Source organism: Danio aesculapii, chromosome 18, assembly GCF_903798145.1.
Source record: "Danio aesculapii chromosome 18, fDanAes4.1, whole genome shotgun sequence".
NCBI classification, from domain to species: domain Eukaryota; kingdom Metazoa; phylum Chordata; class Actinopteri; order Cypriniformes; family Danionidae; genus Danio; species Danio aesculapii.
In genome coordinates this window covers 5,371,895-5,392,679 of record NC_079452.1, presented here as the reverse complement: position 1 = coordinate 5,392,679, position 20,785 = coordinate 5,371,895, and the positions used below count along the sequence as shown (strand labels likewise).

The 20,785-nt window shown below is 36.2% G+C and overlaps 1 protein-coding gene across 2 annotated transcripts in view; it reads right to left on the bottom strand.

Moving 5' to 3' along the window:
• kiaa1549lb (KIAA1549-like b) overlaps nt 1-20,785 on the bottom strand; it is a 142,577-nt gene that overhangs the window by 48,446 nt on the left and 73,346 nt on the right. For both annotated transcript variants that reach the window (XM_056478795.1, XM_056478796.1), the window contains exons 4-12: nt 20,068-20,183; nt 17,949-18,168; nt 13,981-14,114; nt 12,934-13,102; nt 9,517-9,576; nt 4,496-4,647; nt 4,215-4,386; nt 2,391-2,554; nt 2,134-2,169 (exon numbers count right to left, since the gene is read on the bottom strand). In XM_056478795.1, the coding sequence (XP_056334770.1) occupies nt 2,134-2,169; nt 2,391-2,554; nt 4,215-4,386; nt 4,496-4,647; nt 9,517-9,576; nt 12,934-13,102; nt 13,981-14,114; nt 17,949-18,168; nt 20,068-20,183 (1,223 nt within the window). The remainder of the gene's footprint in view (nt 1-2,133; nt 2,170-2,390; nt 2,555-4,214; nt 4,387-4,495; nt 4,648-9,516; nt 9,577-12,933; nt 13,103-13,980; nt 14,115-17,948; nt 18,169-20,067; nt 20,184-20,785) is intronic.

Sequence of the window (20,785 nt, the reverse complement as noted above, 5' to 3'; positions counted from 1 at the left end):
GTGTACATTTATAAGTTTTGTACACCACAATCAAGAGATTATCCTAAATTATTTACAATTTATATAATTTATAATGACATAATGGCAGTATAATGACCATGAAGCAAGCAATGGTTAAGGTCGTTTTAGAATTAAGTATAAAAATACCAACATAAAAACACACAATGATTGTGAAAAGCGCCAATAATTTTTGTTGTGAATAGCTTTGATTTTAACCCAAAACGTACTGGTCTGGTGATGCTGTTTAGGGAACTGTTTTGAGGAATGATTGCATGTCCCTGGAGATATATTCTAATATTATGAATACAATTCCTATGATTTTGCAAATAGAAAATCCTCAGTTGCTGGCAAACTGAAGGCGAGGAGGTATTATTCTATAATGGGCAAGCATAATTCAGGCAGTAGTTTGTCAGTTGCAGTAAATGGATAAACTAGGCCAGAGGGTGTATATGGGTAAAAAAAAAAGCAGGTCAGATCATTATACCTAATAAATAAGGCTTATTGGACATTTTTAAAAGAGAGCTGCTCTCTGCATTTCGTTTAAAGAGGAGCGTGCATGTTTTGTGGTTTTGCTGAATTGATCTATTAAATACAATGTTATAACAAAGCGATTTTTGTCCTTTTATAGTCCCGCTAACCTACTTCCAACTAAATCATCAGAGAATTTCTGACCTTATTTTTAAAATATTCAGCTTGTTTAGACATATAAGAGCATGCAAAGGAACACACACAAATACATACAAATACATTCTGATTCGAACCTAGAAAAATAATGCTGTACTATTGACATCATTTAAAAGCATGTGAGATTTTAAAGTAATAGTTGCTAATAGGACTAACAAGGTAAAATAATCATACTCTAAAAAATAATCTATTTACCTGCATTGATCTACATTTACCTGTAAATTATCGGTTTCTCATAGTTTGCTATTCACTGGCGTTTTACATTTATGATTAGAATTGCATTATAGGACCTTGAATACTACTCTTAACTTAATTTTTTAACAATTGTACTATACAGTACTGGGTTTAAACTCTTTTTGTACATTAATTTAAAGGTCCAACTCAAAAATATTCTTTAAAATGACTAAAAATATCAGTAAAAGTAACAATGCCCAAAATGCAATTCAAATACTGTTCATAAATAAATGGAAAATATCCATGAATAACAAAAATCAGTAAACTTAATTTACAGATGTTTTACACTCTTCGGGTTTTAATAAATAGATTTATTTTTACTCTGTAAAAGTGGTTCATCAGCATAAGCAAATTAATCAAAATTTGACTTTTTTTAGATTAACCAACATTTTAGTTGTCATTTTAATTAATTGCAATTAATTAGTATTTTTCCCCTGAGGCCTACACTTCACATCATCCTTAACACTAGCTATGTTTCCATCCAGAGTATTTTGGAATATCACATGTATGTTGAATGGAAATGCCATGATGCATGTAAATTTTGAAAATGCACATGAGAAAATGTATGCGCATGGACAAACCTTTTGTCCAATAACAAAAGTAATATGTAAACTACAATGGAAACAAATGTACTGAATAAATTCCAGCTTGCACATCAATTTTTTTTTTAAATAATTAAAATTATTGTTTTAACAGACCCTTTAATGGACAAACCAGTAAACTGATAACATTCCACAACGTAATGTTGCGAATGCTGCGCTTCGAAAGAGCCAACCCAGGCTCACTATTGATACATACCCCTATTTACATTCCTGGAGATCACGTAATATGTCCCAGGTGGTAAGTTTTTTTTAGCAGTTTTTGGTTTTATGAATCCACCAGAGCCAACTGTGTACTTTTTTTTTTTCATTGTGTTTCACATTTATTGTTTTTCGTTTTTTGAGGCTCAAGAATGTTATTATATAAAAAAGCCCACTGTGAATTCTCAGACAACAGCAAATGTATTTCTTTTTGATATTTGCTGCAAGTTAATTCAGAAATTCTATTGTTCTCTTTGACTCATAGGATATAAACAGTGCTATTTTCGAAAATGTTGTGAGATATTCATATTTTGCGCATACTTTTAATTTGCATCTTTGGATGGAAACATAGCTACCATGTGCACATCAAAAGTCCAGAGAAGCAGGTGAAATGATTGAAAAGCTGAATAACTACCTGAGGGTAATAACCCACGTCTCTCCAGTAAGTCGTCTAAATGAGAGAAAACAGCATGAAGAGTCATCAATCATTTTTCTCTCACACACACAGTCTTTCGGGATGAGCTCCCAGAGGCAAAGCATGTAGCTGGAGGAAACTGTAAAACATGCTGAGTGTTCAAAACACCATAATGAGTTATAATGAAAGTGTTAAAGAGCAAAGCGGACCCTTATGAGAAGTGGTCAAGCAGGGTGTTTATCCAGTCAATAGCATACCTTCACTCGAGGGTTGTAGTTGCCGATAGGATCACTTTTGAAATCGCTCTTGTTTTTATGACACAGAACCGTGGTGATGATGATGATGATGAGGGTCACCACACCGATGGGTGCAAGCACTGCAGCAATGATCCATAGGTTGTTGGGTGGATTCTTCACCACAGCTGCAAGGTGTAAAACAGTTAGGTCCAATCCCAATTCTACCCCCTAGCCCTTGCCCTTACCCCTACACCTACCATTTGTTTTGCACATTCACGTGAAGAGGTAGGGGTGTCCAAATTCTCTTTAGCATAAAGGCATAGTGCTAAGGGGAAGGGCTAGATAGGTTTTGAAACTGAGATTTTTCAGTACCACACTTAAAACCAAGGGGTATGAAATTACTCGAATACACCATATACAACAGCAGCATGGCTCACATGGATAATGTATGGCATTATCATTCTCTAGGACATAGAACATCAACAAAAATATTAAATCATTAAATGAATAAATAATTAAATATATACAAAAATTAAAGTCATCTGACAACAGGGAGAACAAAAATAAATATGTTATATGTTTTATCTTTAAGTAGTTGCATATAAATGCATAATTTGCAGTAAACCAGAAACATATAATTTCCATAGATGCAACTATCAATTTGAATTAGTTTTATATTTCACCACTCATTTTCTTAAACTTCATGAGATTGCAGATCTTTCCCTTAGTTTAGCTGTAAAGAAATAAGTCTTAAAGGTGCAATATGTATGTTTGACATGACATTTATTGCCATACTACTGAAAGCAGCAGCAGATCTACCTTAGATCTTGAAAATTAAATAATGGTGTTTCGTCTGGTGCATACAGCCAAACTGCTTATCACTGCAAATCTCATCACATAGCATATTGTTAGGACACAGGGTTACAATTTAACCTGTTCACCTAATGTTTACGTTTAAAATATTTATATTATTTTCTAATTAATAACCTTGTGGAACTCTGAATCTGCATCTTATTTTGAAGGCTGCTACTGTCCTCTGGAGTCTGCATTTCAGTCACGGGCGCATGCTTTGAGAGCCTTTCTGATTGAATGAATTAAATATGCGGTTTTCCAACAAGGCTGAAATATAATTGGCTAAACTGGCACTGGGCAGGTTAAAGGGACCAAAACAAAAACAGCGTTCCAGCACGTAACTGACAATTTTAAAGCAGAATATCTGACCTTCTGCATTGTTTTTCAGATAAACAAGAATGTTCACTTAGCATGTTTTTTAAGAATCTGCAAACTTAGAAGAGTCAAAAGCTTACATACAGCACCTTTAAATCATTGTCTTTTAGTCCGATTTTGATATTTCTTTGCTTCAAATCCACAATTGTAATGCTATTATTCATCTCAAAGCTGGTTTGTTTGGGTTTATTGGCTTGTAGTGATTTAACAAAAACGTTTTTTAAAAGTAAGAAAAAAAATGAACAGGAAAAATACTTCCTGAACCAGCGAGGTTAATAAAAGTGGGTGGGCACTAATGCACTTTTCATTCATTTTCTTTTTGGCTTAGTCCTTTTATTAATTTGGGGTCCCCACAGTGAAATGTACCGCCAACTTATCCAGCACATGTTTTACGCAGCGGATGTTTTTCCAGCCGCAACCCATCACTGGGAAACACCCATACACACTCATACACTACAGACAATTTATCCTACCCAATTCACCTATAGGACTTGTTACTGTGTTAAGTAAACCGTGTTACTTAAATATCCTGACATAGTACATACTGTTGTACAATTAATTTATTTTCATTGCTGTAATCATGTTATTAAACAAATAGTAATAATGAGTAATTCTGACCTTCAGCCTGCAGTTGGACAAAGTATCCCAGTGTAAGCGCCATGGTCTGTGAGTCCACTGTGTTCAGAAGCTTGGCTGCAGATGTGCCAAGCAATGGGGTCCCATTTTGCTGGACATAGTAGGTCATCTCAGCTGGGTTTTTTGTCCCATGAACACGCCTGATACTAACCATCTGAAGGCAATGAAACACCTTGATTACTTCTAATAAATTTTTTTTCCATTACATATTCTACAGTAGTACACAAATTTGCTTAACACTTGGCAATTGCATTATGTAATACCTGCACAGTGTAACTGCCCACTGTTGTTGCCCGTTTGAAGCGAACGCCTTGCTGGTGGGCCACCATGAAGAGCTCAGCCAGCCGCTCCTCCATCAGACTGGCAAAGCTCTGGTACTGCACTTCCAGAGACGAGTTTGACACATCCTGAATCACTGCAAGGACATGGAGAAGGACTTTAATGGGCATAGGCAGAAGACTTTAAATGAAATTCTTGGTTTCTAATCTCAAATCTCACCCCTAATCTCAAGACCCACTGTGCTGTATAGTGTAGCTCCAGCCATAATTAAACACATCTAATCAAGCTTACTCAGTTCTTCGGGAGTACTAAGATAAAGTTACAGTTTAATCAGGGTTAGAAGTAATCTTTGTAGGATGATGCAGGTGCAGTTCAACCACTGCTGTGGACAATGATTCTTAACTCTGGGCCACTTTCCTGTAGAGTTTACAAAAAAAGTCAATCTTAAGGGAGTTGATGACTCCTGATTTGCTCAAAACATCATGTGAGATCAATTTCCATGTCATTCCCAGGGCTGATTATCAAAATGCTCAATGATTATAAAAATGTCAAATATATACTGTGTTTAGAATACGTTTGAAAAGACAAATTATCCCTCTGTAAAGGGATTATATATAGTCTATAAAGACATATTATCACTCTATTAGTATAATGAAGTAATATACTTTGTAACAGCTTCTATAGCTCGATCATTTTCAACATTTTAGACATTTGATTCAGTCTGTAATAAAAATCATGATGCTATTCTGGGGTGCATTTCCAAAAACCATCGTAGGCCAACTAATGTCGCAAGTTCCATCGTTAAAAACATAGTTTGCCGTTTCCCAAATCCATCATTCCAACAAACATTCTCAAACCGCGTCACAAATTTGTATGCTTACAACTACAACTCTTGAGCTAGTTCCTGGCTGTGTTCTATTCCCAGTTATCTTCCCTATGCCCTATTCATTTAAAACATTATAGATTTAAACTTGGAATTATTGAAAAAAAAAAAAGCATTAAAGTCATCTCTCTCAGGTGTAATTTGCTTTTAAAGTATTTTTACAGTTCAGTTTTGACAATCTTCATATTGACAATTGCGCTCCCTTCACTGCGCACTTTCAAAACATTGATGTTATTTTGAACACAGCCATGGCTCATGACGAAAGATATAGGTGACCTATTATTTTAAAAGTGGAATTTATGTCTCCAAAGCTTGCGAAAACAAAATATATAGCATACGTTAATAGTTTTAATTTATAGTAAGTTATTTATTAAGTGTCTTATTAAGTATCTGTACTGTATATGACATGGACCTGTTGTTTAGAACATTTCTGCAGTAGTTTGCATGAATCAAACTGTAAAAGTAGACTTTTCAAAATATAAAAAATAAATAAGCAATATCCTACTTAATAATAATAATAATAATCATCATCATTATCGTCATTGATATTATTAATATTATTATTAAAGTATGATTTTTTTCATTTCCTTATAAATAATAAATATTAAATTTAATTTCTTAATAAATAGCCTCATTATTTATTTTAATTGTATGATTTATATATGATATTAGAATACGTGTTAGCTTTTGTAAGTGATTTTATCACTTTTGTAAGTGATATGCAATGTTCCCAATAATATTTGTAAAGGAAACTTAGGCTCTATATGTGCCATTTTCATATATTTCAATTAATATAGAAAACCAGTGCATGTTTTTACCATACCTAATATTGGATTTTTTTTATTTATTTATTATTTTTTTTTTATTGGATTTTTTTTTTTTTTTTGCGTGTGCATTTAAAACAATGAAATTTGCACAAAGAAATTATGGGGTTCTTCTCTAAAAAGTTATTACCCCCAGTTTAGAGCATCGTTATGGGTGTTTTACGTTATAACTAACGTGGTTCAAACGATGGATCTGCGACAGAGAAACTATGGGTTTTGGGAAACACTCCTCACTACATCGTTCTTTTCCCAAACAATGCATCGTCAACAATGCATGCATCATTGTTACGTCATTGTTTGGGAAACGCACCCCTGAGCAGTAACAAATATGTAAATTTGAAACATTTTGATTTTGTTTTCTATTTTCTTTTTGCTATGCAGATGAAAACTGTTTCGATCAATGCCAAAGCAAGAAATCTCATTTCTGATGAATTCCCCATTGATGATCAGCAGTACAACTCTTGATCAACTAAATAATTATACTTAGACAGTATACGACATTACAATAGCTGTTTCCATCCAAAGATGCAAATTAAATTGCCCAAAATAGGAATATCACATAAAAGATATGCAAATAAAGCAGTGTTTCCATCCAATGAGTCAAAGAGAACTCCCTGATTAACTGGCACCAAATATCAAAAGTAAAAATTTGTTGCGGTAGGAGAAGCTATGTGAAGATTTTCTTTATTTAATAAATGACTTAACATGCAATGAACTCGTGGTGGCGTTTGAAGGTGTGAGACGAGGTGCACAGATACTCTTGACAGTTCTCGAAGTAATTAATAATATAATAACACTGGTACTGAAATGGTTACAGAGTTTTAGATTGACCAAAACAACATTTCAGGTGTTTTACAATGTGGAGAGCCTGCAGCCAATTTGAATGTTATCACTCGATTGAATGGGCATTATCAGAGGTTATCAGCTAATAGATATGGACAGTAGGGATCTTCTGTGCCTACTGGTAGGCTCAGAAGGCTGTTATCATCCATCCACATGGTTAATCAGCTATATATCACATATGGCTGTAGCCGGAAGTTTAAATATAGCTGGTTAACCATGTGGATAGATGATAACAGCCTTCTAAGCTTATTAGTAGGCAAAGAAGGCCCCTTCTGGCCCATATCTATCAACTGATAACCACTGATAATGCCCATTCAATCGAGTGATAACATTTGAAGTGGGTGCAGCCTGCTAGTTTGTCCATTCACACACTTTTATCATTGCATAATCTCTTATAACAAAATAACATGACTTTATTTACTACGCATGCTGAAATTTGCTTCCATCGTAGTTTATGCACATATTTTTTTATCAAATAAAAAGTTTATCTTATTTAGTTATGCACATACATTTATGTATGCGCATTATCAAAACCTATGCGCATCTTGGTGTTTCCATTATCTTCAAACTGCACATAAAAATAGGTTGACGGAAACATAGCTATTGTTACATGAATATAAGTTTAAAAAATATAAATAAAAAGCTGTAATTATAACACAAACTCACTAGAGCAAATTGGTGAAATATTTGTCATGCTTACATCATGTTGGATAAAAATGTGCCTAATATAAAAGGAATCATCATGAGCACCTGCCATCTGTGTCACACATGATCAGAATTAGACTTTCTTGAAGTGATTATTCTTTTCCATTCAACGTATCCAACTTTCACTAAAGGCCTAGAGGCCCTTTTCATGAAGGCATTCACTTAGATTCAAAACATTTGATGTGTTTGAATTTAAATGAATTCAGTGAGCATATACAGTACTAGCATCTATAATGTCTTATAGTAAATAGGCAAAGTAAAAACATTTTTTTTTTTTTTTTGGAAATCTGGAAATCTCAGTTATCCAGATACAAACACTTGAGGAGGACAATTGTTAAAGGAGTGGTCCAGAGTGTATTTTTAAGGCTTGGTTGTGTTTATAAGACGCAGAGCAATGTGTGCTCATGCTTCATTTGTAAAAAAATCACATCATTTTTCCATAAATCTTGATTATATACAGCTGTAGGAATGAAAATTATCATATTCATTTGTTTATATGGCTTAACATGTCTTTTTCACCATAGAAGGTCCATACTGACTCCAAAGGTAGATACTGATAAGATCAGGGCCTGGTGTGGCCTACGATGTGGTCGTTTGTTGATTGGTCAGTTTGAATGTCTCAGTATTTGGGCTTTGGTCACATGGTCAAGACAGATCCAAAATAGATGTTAAACTCTCTGCTCTGGCTCTTTGCAATACAATACAATCACATAATAGCAACACTCTCCCACTTTTTTAGCTATTAATATTGCCCTTATTTCCACTTTTGGTATGAGATAACAGAAGGATGTTTGACTAGAAATTTTTCACCATAATTACTGATGACTTTTTAGTCATTCAGCAAAACTACAGTTGGAACCACTGTAGTTAAAAAAAAAACATTCTTACACAGCTACTCAGCTATCATGAAAACGACTGTCATATTTCCTAGTTCCTCCAAACGGCCCACCCTCAAGAGGCTCTGATTGGTCAGCTAACATAATGTGCTGTGATTCGCGGATCGGCTCCACGTCACCAGAAAAAGTGTAATACCTCTAATAGCACGCTGCTGTGTAAATTCTGTCAGTCAATTTAGTTGTTAGCCGTATCAGTTTGAGCCTGAACCAGACAGAAAATGAAAAGGCTCACAATCTACAGCTCTATTATTATGGTTGTAGCTGCTCCTTCCTTAAGGAGTTTTTTGTCAAATCCAGCACTGAACTGGGAGAGATTCTGGAAGCTGTCCTTTGTCAAATGCTAGCTATATGTTTTTTTAATATATAATTCTCTGGAACAAAATTTAAATTAAATGTGTAAGCACTTTTCTATTTATGTCATGTCCTTTGGAAGCCCAAATACAGAAACAGAACAAGCTCTGTAGAAATAGCAGTGTTTGGACGGCATTTTAGCCTGCTCTGCTATAACATTCCAGCACATCTGGCCACGCTCCTTCGCTGTGCAGAAAGTATGCGCATGTTGAATGCACGTAACCTGAAGTGTTTATGATCTCACTAGCCCGGATGTATTTTTTTGTAGTCCCCAAACCTTGTTCACTGTAGTCTTTGCTAAGCTAACTCTGTAAAAGCCAATGTCTCCCTTTGCATTGAACTTTGTGCATATTACATTCAGTGATGTTGTTTATGTTTACACAGCTACATTACACATCAACTAAAGTTTAAAATATGATATCATAGTGGACCCCTTTAAGAAACAAATTCTCACAGCTCTTTTACGTATAACTAGTAATGAACAGCATCAGTAAGACAATTACCTGTGATTATCCAAAACGGTCTGGTTTCTACAGATGTGTTGATGTTGTGGTATTCCAGAGCTGCAGAGGAAAGATAGTGAGAGTGAAGAGAAAGATAGCAAGAGAAAGGGTTGTAGAGAGGGAGAGTAGATAAGAAAGCTTGTTTCCGAAGACATCCCTTTGATCCTGGGTCCAGAGGCTTAGCTGAGCACATCTACTCTCCAACAGACAGTACAGAGAGTCTAGCCGCATTCCCCAAATGAAACCTTTACTCAATTGCATACTGGCAGTGTGATTAAAGGCTCTGGCTGACATTCTGTCTTCAAGGCAGAATCGCTAAGCAGGCTGTAAATTTCCTGCATCAGTTGAATTACTTCAGTAATGTCTACTAAGGTCTAATCTATGAGCAGCTTGACCGGTTTTGACCGGTCTTACATTTTTACTCACATTTAATTGTAATATATAACTAAGAAATCAATGGGGTGGACAAACACACCACTGTATGTGTATATTTTGTGTGTATCCTTGTACATTGTTACTTACAGTAGGACATCTCTGTATAAAAATAAAAGTAGCCTTGTAAATAAAAGTAGTCACTTTACTTTGTTTAAACAGGTCATTGATATATATCATTTAGCTTTGGAAAATGATAAACAATCACAAATAATGCACTATATATACACACACTGGCCACTTTATAAGGTACACCTTGCTAACCTCCTTGGACCCCCTTTTGCATTCAAAAATGCCTTAATCCTTCGTGGCATAGATTCAACAAGGTACTGTAAAAATTCCATATTGACATGATAGCATTACGCAGTTGCTGCAGATTTGCTTCAGATCTAAATCTCCCATTCCATCACATCCCAAATGCTCTATTGATAGATGCTCTATTGGATTGAGTTCTGGTGACGGTGGAGGCCATTTACACGCTGTATGACATGGAGCGTTATCCTGCTGGAAGTAGCCATCAGAAGATGGGTGCACGGTGGTCATAAAGGGATGGACACGGTCAGCAACAATTCTCAGTTAGGCTGTGGCGTTGACACGATGCTCAATTGGTACTAATGGGCCCAAAGTGTGCCAAGAAAATATCCCCCACACCATTACACCACCACCCCCAGCCTGAACCATAGAAACAAGGCAGGATGGATCCATGCTTTCATGTTGTTGATGCCAAATTCTGACCCTATCATTCGAATGTCGCAGCAGAAGCCAAGACTCATCATTGCAGGCAATGTTTTTCCAATTGTCTATTGTCCAATTTTAGTGAGCCTGTGTGAATTGTAACCTCAGTTTCCAGTTCTTAGCTGACAGAAGTGGCACCTGGTGTGGTCTTTTGCTGCTGTAGACCATCCGCCTTAATGTGTTGTACATTCAGAAATGCTCTTCTGCATATCTCGATTGTAACGAGTGGTTATTTGAGTTACTGTTACCTTTCTGTCAGCTTAAACCAATCTGCCCATTCTCCTCTGATCTCTGGCATCAACAAGGCATTTGCGCCCACAGAACTGCCGCTCACTGGATATTTTCTCTTTTTTCAGACCATTCTCTGTAAAACCAAGAGATGGTTGTCCGTGAAAATCCCAGTAGATTAGCAGTTTCTGAAATACTCAGACCAGCCCGTGTGGCACCAACAACCATGCCATGTTCAAAATCACTTAAATCGCCTTTCTTCCCCATTCTGATGCTCAGTTTGAACTGCAGCAGATCATCTTGACCATGTCTACATTCCCAAATGCATTGAGTTGCCGCCATTTGATTGGCTGATTAGAAATTTTCATTAACAAGCAGTTGAACCTAATAAAGTGGCCGGTGAGTGTAAATTAACAAAGCAAAAAGGCTAGACTGCAAGGAGAAAACAAATGACCTCACAGTCAGCATTGAGCAAAAGTGTGACAGTGAGGTGTGTGATATTCTCACCACAGCATTACAGTTGCTTGTGGAGCCGTGTACTTTCCACACAGACACACACATAAGTGTATACAGGTTTCCCTACTGTTAATTATTTTCTCTGTAATTGGCTTTGATGTGCATGCTGTGCCCTGGCCCATGTATGCATGAACCTGTTTCCACCTCCTGTGAACACTACCAACCACACTGAAAATGTTGTATCTGTCTGGTATATAATACCATCAGTGTTATTAAGAATAAAAATCATGTTTTTGCAACAAGTACTAATAAACAGGCATTCTCTGAACAATAGGCAGATAATAAACCACTAGTTAATAGTGAAAATTGGGTAATGTGAGAAAACTAAAATTCCACTCATGATTGTGTTTATTTCATATCAATGTTTAAAGCTACTACATAGTCAAACATGTTCTCCTCCTTGCATATACATTATTTGAATATACATACGTATGCATGAACCTGTTTCTACCTCCTGTGTACACTGCCAACCACAGTGGAAAATGTTCTATCTATGACGGCAATTCTATGGCAAAAATAATCGAGTGCACTGTGCGAGACTGTTTACATCCGACATGATTAAAGACCTATACGCGAGGAAACAGATTGGATACATGGCTGGCCGGAAGTGCAATATGCACAATATAGCAGTATTTTTTATGACATTGTATAACAATAATTCATATTTTGACAGTACTATGATGGTTGGGTTTGGGGTGGGGGTGGACATTAAAAAATACAATTTATTGGGTAGGTTAATATATAGCATAAATAATACTTGTTAAAACTACTGTTTTTAAATTACTGTGCGCCCGAGCACTAGTTTCCTCGTGTGTAGGTCTGTAAGCTTCTTGCAGTTCACTTCTCCTCGTGCATAGACATCACTGGTGCACTTGATTATCTGGTATATAATATCAAAGTTATTAAGAATAAAAATCATGTTTTGATTGTTTTTTGTTTTGCAATAAATATGCAAAATTATTATAACAAATCACTAGTTTTCGTTTGAAAAGTATCTTCGGTTTTCAACATCCATCAAATATTATTCATACATAAAATAAATATAAGTACTGTCAAAACTGCATCTATTTGCAAGATTCCCAGCAGACACACAACGTCATAAGATGGTATTATTAGGTTAGATTTAGTTCACCAACACAGATTTAGGTTGTGTTGGAAAGTGACCAACATCCAACGTCGAGCCAACATCCTAAACCAACATTATATTAATGTCAAATACTGACATTTTTTCGTTAGGTATGGCAACCAAAATCCATTGCCTGATAGATGTCATATTGGTAACATCCACACAACGTTAAGCTGTAACATCATTAGACGTTGCTATTTTGTTGTTTTTAGGTTGTGTTGAAAAGTAACCAAAATACATCTGTCCGACATTGACATCGGCCTGACGTTGGCAAACAAAATGCAACGTTCCATGACGTTGGGGTACAATGTCAATCTGACTCTTTTTGACATCCTGTGCCTGCTAGGTCAGGAATGCCAGGAATGCCAGAAAGCACTTACGCTCAGCTGTGATTAGTGGAGGGTAAAACAGGAAGTAGCCAACAAGTTCGGCGGTCAGGTGACTGAGCAGGTTACTGGCTGTTGTGCCATTAAGAATGACACTTCCATTATGCACCATATATATAAGAGATACAGCAGGAGAACCCAAAGACTGAGATGTGCTCAAAATCTGAGAGAAAAGAAGACAGAGAAACAACACGTTAATATGAGGACCATTTCTTTGAACTACAGTAGATGGTTGTTAGCTTGCAAAGAGGTGCCTTATTCCGCATGATCATTTTCTAAATACCTTAAATCTACATACAAACTGCTACAATGACTATCATACTATTTATAAGCAGTACATTAAGATTTACTGAGGCAAGAGTTGTAGATAATAGTCAATAAGTGTTCCCCATACAAATACTGTATATTACCAGAAGCAAAACATATGACAAAGAGAAAACACGAAATATTAATTAAATCATTTATTTTCTTTTTTGGGGCAGCACGGTGGCGCAGTGGGTAGCACAATCACCTCACAGCAAGAAGGTCGCTGGATCAAGCCCCAGCTGGGTCAGCTGGCATTTCTGTGTGGAGTTTGTATGTTCTCTCCGTGACCGCGTGTGTATACTGGATAAGTTGGCGGTTCATTCCGCTGTGGCAACCACTGAATAATAAAAAAAAAAATCATTCATTCATTAAATTTTCTTTTTGGCTTAGTCCCTTTATTAATCAGTGGTCGTCACAGCGGAATGAACCGCCAACATATCCAGCATATGTTTTACACAGCGGATGCCCTTCCAGTCACAACTCAACCAGCACAAACCAGCAACCTTCTTACTGTGAGGCGATAGTGCTACCCACGGCGCCACCGTGAAACCCAGCATGGAATATTGGTATTTCAATTTACAAATTTGTACTACTCACTTCAGCAAGAGAATGGCATTATAATACCCCCACCCCCACCCAAAAAAAAAAAACGAACTAAAATATAAAGACTACTTTATGTGATATGGTCAGAAGTTATAGTTCAGATGAAGGCGATGAAAGGTGAGATCTTTCTACCTGTACAGTGAGAGTGCTATGTGAGTTCATCACTATGGCCTCAGCCTCAGCAAAAGCATTCTCCAGTCTCTGCTCCATCATCTGGATAAATCTGCAGGATCTGATATTATCTCCTGGCCCTACAAAACGCAGTACTACACATACAGACATAAACACAAGCACGTTGAAGAAACTGTGTCAAATGTTGTTGCAGTAAACTTTTAATGGATAATTCACAATGAGTTATATAAATAAAACTGACAAAAATAGTCAAGTTTTCCTGTGTTACAGTGCCACAAACAAGGCAGATGCAAGTTGTCACATGAGATAGATGTCAATAGCTATATATATATATATATATATATATATATATATATATATATATATATATATATATATATATATATATATATATATATATATTTCTTTGCACCCTTAAAAAAGTTTTCTCCTGCATCTTTGAGTTCTATAATGAACCATATAAAACATAAAGGCCAGGTCCTTGGTTCTTATTGGTTGTTTTGCTACATTAAAATACTCCAGAAACACTGATACACCTGTGACTGTTGCTTTGCAAGCATTTTGCAAGTACTAATTCAACTTTGAGAGAGTTGATTTTAACATTTTACCAGTGCATATATAATCCACACTGGCCAGAATTTACAAACTGGCTCAAGATTTAAATATTATTTCTTGTTTCATCCGTAATTATTCATATTGCCATGCTTGTTGATGTGAGTAAATTGTTAACCTTTGTAGACATACATAAATATTTTGCTTTTAAAAAGTTTCAAATTTTAAAACACTGCCTAAAAAATTGTAGAAAGGCATAAAATCACGAGCCATTGAAACTGTTTCATTAACTTTGTGAAACGTTGATTCATTTAGGAAATAACAACGTCTGTGTGAAGCCATGGTTTACAGTGAATTTAGAACAACAAAGAAGGGTTTATGCACTCCACATCACCAGCAATGCCCTTTTGCTTCTATAAATTCATTGTAAACCACATTTCTTGGGGTTTATTACATTATTTCAAGTAACCATTACAGCTTTTCTCAGTGGCTTTGGTGTATTTCTCACAACTCTATTTACATTTGCACAACAGTTAATGCATTTCTCAACACAATTAGTCATTTGTGCACATCATAGTAGCACTTTTTCATTCCTTCCAACAAATTGCAAATGACTTTTGGACATGCATCCATTGCTTTCCTACAACTCTCTGCTGTTTTATAACATTATCATTTGCTTATGTCATGCCAGTCAAAATTATCTAAACTTGTGATAGCTGAATAGTCAATGCATATAAAACTAATAGTCGTCATTTCATTACTTGAGTCATAACATACAAAAATGTTGAACTTGTTGTCAAAATCTGTCAAACAAATTTTATAAAAAATTTTTATCTTTTTTTTCCCGAAAATGTCTTCTAAACTGAACAATTTCATGAATGATTTACAGACCTGTGTATGTTGTAGGTTCAGTTTCAATATGTACTGCAATATTGTTCACAGTTGTGCACAGCTCTACCCAATGGGAGTTTATGTTTGTTGTTATTAAGGGTGTATTTATTCTTTTGCACAATGCTGTGAATAAATTACAATTGCAAAGAGCATATGCAGTAAAAAGGGGAAACATACATATTCAGGGTCTTGTACTCAGATACCTAACTAAATGCAGTGATGTCTAACTTTACTGTAGTTTTCAAATGGTTTTGCAAATAGTATATAGTGCTGTCTTGAGCATTTTCAGGAAGTCACCAAATCACCAAAATCTGACTTCTTTGCATTGGACAAAATGTACAGAGTAAACTGTCATAATGAAAACATGACAAAGCCATTCGACTATCTTGTTCATAAACAATTGTGCCAGGACTTTTCATCTTGATGACACTGACACTTTCATTGGCATGAATACTTGCTTTTGAGGAATGAGCTGTCCATTTTGAACAAGTGACACAGTTTTGCAGGTTATCAACAATTTTTTGCAGTCTGTACTAATTGTACTAAATGCAATGAGAAATGCATTAACTGTTGTGTAAATGTAAATAGTGTTGTGAGAAATGCACCAACTGTTTCTTTGCTATAAAACACAACATTCTGTGTAACTCAAATGGGTCTGATACATGTTTTGGTCCATGCCAACTCACACGATACTGTGCTGCTGTTTCTCTGGGGTGACGAACACTGCATACCTGTGCATAATGGTGGTTCATGTGACAATAACATAAAAACCAGACTTTACTCACCACAAAGGAAGTCATATTTACACTGTTTGAAACATATCACTTGTATAATAGTAATCATCACATTTAAATTGTAACTGCGTGTAACATTTAATTTTGAATGACCTAGTTGCCTGTAAACTGACTGTGTATGTGCAATGCATTTTCTCCCTCTGGACTTGCTGTAGAAATGTGGGCATTTAATGCACCGTAATTTTATGTCATAGGTGTTCCTCCATTTATTGTTACAAAAATGTACTGTGTATAAAGTTCTTATATTTGCCCTTGTTTGTGGCAAAGTATTAGGTGATGCCAAAAAATATATGTATTACAATTTTCCTTGATTTAGAACACACTGGCTTATAGATAAACTTGAAGGTCTCGTGAAATTAAAATAAAGTTTTTTATGTGTTAATATATGTTAGTCTTGAAAATGGCCTTCAATGCGATGTGTAACAAAGCACTAAGTTAATGAGGTTTAAATCTGAAAGTGCACGGTGTTTAAAACTATTGATTTTTTTAATGAAATAGTAGACTCAGAGTCTAATAAATTAATCGCGTTGGGTTCGGATCTTTTGCCTGAACGCAGCGACGTTGACACGATACATAATCAAATATGAAGTGCTGGTTCCGGTAAAAAAAAACGTGCCTTTCTGGCTATTTGCTATTAAAGGAAGGCAGTATGGGACTTTGTCAGACTTTGACAGGGTCTTTGTCAGTAACTGATACAGTTCATATGGACCAGTTTCTTCTTCCTCCGGATCATAACGAGTAAGGATAATTAGTATTGTTGCCTCGCTTGTGTAGTTTGCAATATATGTATTTAACTGTGTATTGTATTTTGTAATCGCCCCACATGGTTTGTGATCACTTATCTATTATAGATCAGGGTTAGGGTTAAGAGTAGTGTAATATGCTGGTGTTTAAGTGCATTGCTTTAATGCATTCCTGCATTGGGCTCTCACATACTTTCTGCTGCTTCATAGCCATATTGGCTGTTTCTCTCTGTCTCGCGCTGAACCCAGTCAAATAATCATAACAGACTGGGTCATCGGACCAATTACAGCAGATTAGCCTTATGCAAAAAAAGGGGTTTGGGAACAAATGAATCACTTAAAAATCCTATGGGAGTCGTTCTGATAATCAGGTAAAACTAAATGCATATTACAAGACAATGAAAGTGTTTTTTGACCTTGCATGCATATCAGACTGCTGTTGGAGACCACTAAACCCAAAATGTGACCTTTTATAATGCAAAATAGGGGCTCATTAAGGATATCTATAAGTTAGTGTGCTCCAAAACAGTGACAGAATTCACATTTATAAGATACTGTATAAACATCCAAAACGTACACTTTATTTTTATTATTGATTCATTCTTCAGTTTCTCATCAAAATTTCTGTCCAAAAAAAAATAGTCTATAGAATCTGGTATTTCCTGCCCTTTTCAAGACGCTTATCATTTGCTTTTTAATTTGATGCAATTGATCTCAAGCACTATCACTAGCAGAAATGTTATACAAATTAAATGCCATTGGTTGTTTTTTTATGGGGAGGAGCTACTAGATGACTTTGTGCATCATTTGACATTATGTCAAAAGTTGTATATACACATTTCAAAGCACTTCACAGAACCTTTAAAACTAACATAATACTAACACCTCCCCAATTTTATTTCACAGGGACTTTAAAGGATAGAGAAAAATGATGTTTGTCAGCACTGACACATTAGGGTGGAAGCAAAGATTGAGTTTGGAGTCTGACCTGTCTTCAGCATCAGTGAGATGGCAGGGCTGGATCTCCAGGGGACTGCTGGGATGGGAACGGCCTGCACCAGTGGCACAAACTGCCGGATGTCTGCCATCAATCTCTCAATACCATAGACACTAAGAGCCTCCACAACTACAGAGGCACTGTATACCATCTCTCCATTGGTCACATAGTAACCGACTGTCACATTAGGCACACTGGAAATTTTCTCAAGCTGAGAAAGGTGAGAAAAGAACAAAAAACACTTATTTTAAAGGTGTATTCAGCTGTTTGGTGCTGATTTTAAATCAGTTAAACATTTAAGATCTATTCATTCATTTTCATTTCGGCTTAGTACTTTTATTAATCAAGGGTCGCCACAGCGTAATGAACCACCAACTTATCCAACATGTTTGACAAAGCAGCTGCCCTTCTAACTGCAACCAGTCACCGGGAAACACCCATACACTCTCATTCACCCACATACACTACGGACAATTTTGTTTACCCAATTCACCTATAGCGCATGTCTTTGGACTTGTGGGGAAAACCGGAGCACCTGGAGGAATCCCACGCGAACACAGAGAGAATATGCAAACTCCACATAGTAATGCCAACTGACCCAGCCGAGGCTCTAACCAGGAACCTTCTTACTGTGAGGTGACAGCACTACCCACTGATGTGGGTAGCTGTGCTATCTATGATGTAATGTACCATAATTTATGTTGACTTGCATTATTTGGGACTGAACACTTAATAAATAGATGAACTGATAATAGTATTATCAATTGTTGTCTCAACTGCTGGCGACACAATGGCTCAGTGGTTAGCACTCTCGCCTCACAGTAAGAAGGTCGCTAGTTTGAGTCCCAGCTGGGTCAGTTGGCATTTCTGTGTAGAGTTTGCTTGTTCTCCCCATGTTGGCGTGGGTTTCCTCTGGGTGCTCCGGTTTCCGCCACAGTCCAAAGACATGTGCTATCCGCTTCTTAGGTGGGACATCACACAAATCGGTTTCCGTGTCCAAGCGCTCTATCAAACTGTACGGGGAGATTCATCAAATGGTAATAATAAACATTTACAAAGCAATACAATACTTTCGAAAAAAAATCTCGATCAATATATATGTCCATGCCTAATTTTATAAATTGTAAAAATTTGTGATGCAGAAAGCCCAGAGACTGCACCATGATTTTATATCAAATTCACTTCAATGAGTGATATGACTAAAAAGTGGCCATAAACGAATATTTTCTCAATTCAAACGAGTAGCTGCTTGGACCCGGAAACAGTATTTTTATACGTCACTGATACGTCATGATTTAACAAGCGGATAGGTGAATTGGATTAATTAAATTGGCCGTAGTGTATGAGTGTGTGTTTCCCAGTAATAGGTTGCTGTTGGAAGGGCATCGGCTGGGTAAAACATATGCTGGAATAGTTGGTAGTTCATTCAGCTGTGGTGACCTCTAATAAATAATAGACTAAGTCGTAGGAAAATGAATGAATGAATGTATTAACTGCTGATAAAAATTCTCTCTTGAGACCTGCTGGTATGAACCTGCGCAGGAAATGTCAAAACTGTTTTTTTTTTCTGGATTTACTATTGAGGCACGCTGTGTGCTAAAATTCTGCTATAGTTTGTTTATGTTCTTCAGGAGGTATCATATCAGAAAGTATGACAGTGAAGGTGTCAAGTATGATGTCAAACTCTAGATGTGTTTTCTTGCATGTCTTTTTTTTTGCAACGTCGTCATTGTCGTTCAGTCTTATACTTTGAAAACGTAGATCTTACAGTGTGACATGTGACCTATGTTCGTGCAGTCTGACATGCAACAATCATTTCATAATATTACATAAAATGTAAAAAAAATTGCACAGTGTGAGCCAAGCTTTAAGTATGTATAAAACACTCATTTGAATAAATGAATACACAGATATGACCAAGAGAAGATGCCACTCAATAGACACTCATAATAAAGTTGGCTGTTGAAGGCAGAATATAAAGTCTACAGGGTGGTGCAAAACAAGTTATCAAACACTGCTTAAAGCAGAATGTGTGGATTTGTGTTGGTGCATATTTGATGCTAGACAAACTCTAAATGATGCCTGTGTTATGAATTCATGAAGTGCACACCTTAGCTTGAACCATGCTGTCATTCAAGGCCTTCTTCAGAGCTTGAGTAAACCCTCGAGGGAGGTTCTGCTTCAAAATACTGTCTAGACGACTTCTCCGTAACTGTATGGACAACACTTTCATAGACAGAAAAAAAAAGTTATTGTAATTGCTTTGAAGTAATGTATGTTGTAAGTTTTATGTTTCCGATATAATTAACATTTGTATGTTGTATGGTTTTAATCTAATCAACAGAAACAATCTGATCAGGAAACATCTCTACAAAAATGTACCATGCAGTTTTGGCCAAATTATACTGTATTAATAAACAGTTGTGATTATTTTAATATCAGACCTCTCAAAACACTGTTAGAATTTTACAGTATTGATAATCTTTATGGCAGTTTTATTTTTAAGCAGTTTTTTAATAGCATGAGCCAACATGGTTTCAGTGTATCTGTCACAATCACAGGCTTGCAGATCACTGGTAAACATGCTCCATCACCCAGACTACAATTATGTCACTTTATGAACTATATATCCCGTCATGCACCTCACACACCTGTTCCAGTTCACCGAAGATTACACACACAGCTGTGAGCTGATCAAAGACTGATTACACCTATATACATTGCTCACATTCACACACACTTTGTGGAGCCTTGTTTTGCCCAGCGAACATTAGTATTTCCCTAAATAAAGTAGTTCCCTGGTTGTCTTGCTTTGTTTTGATCCTTGT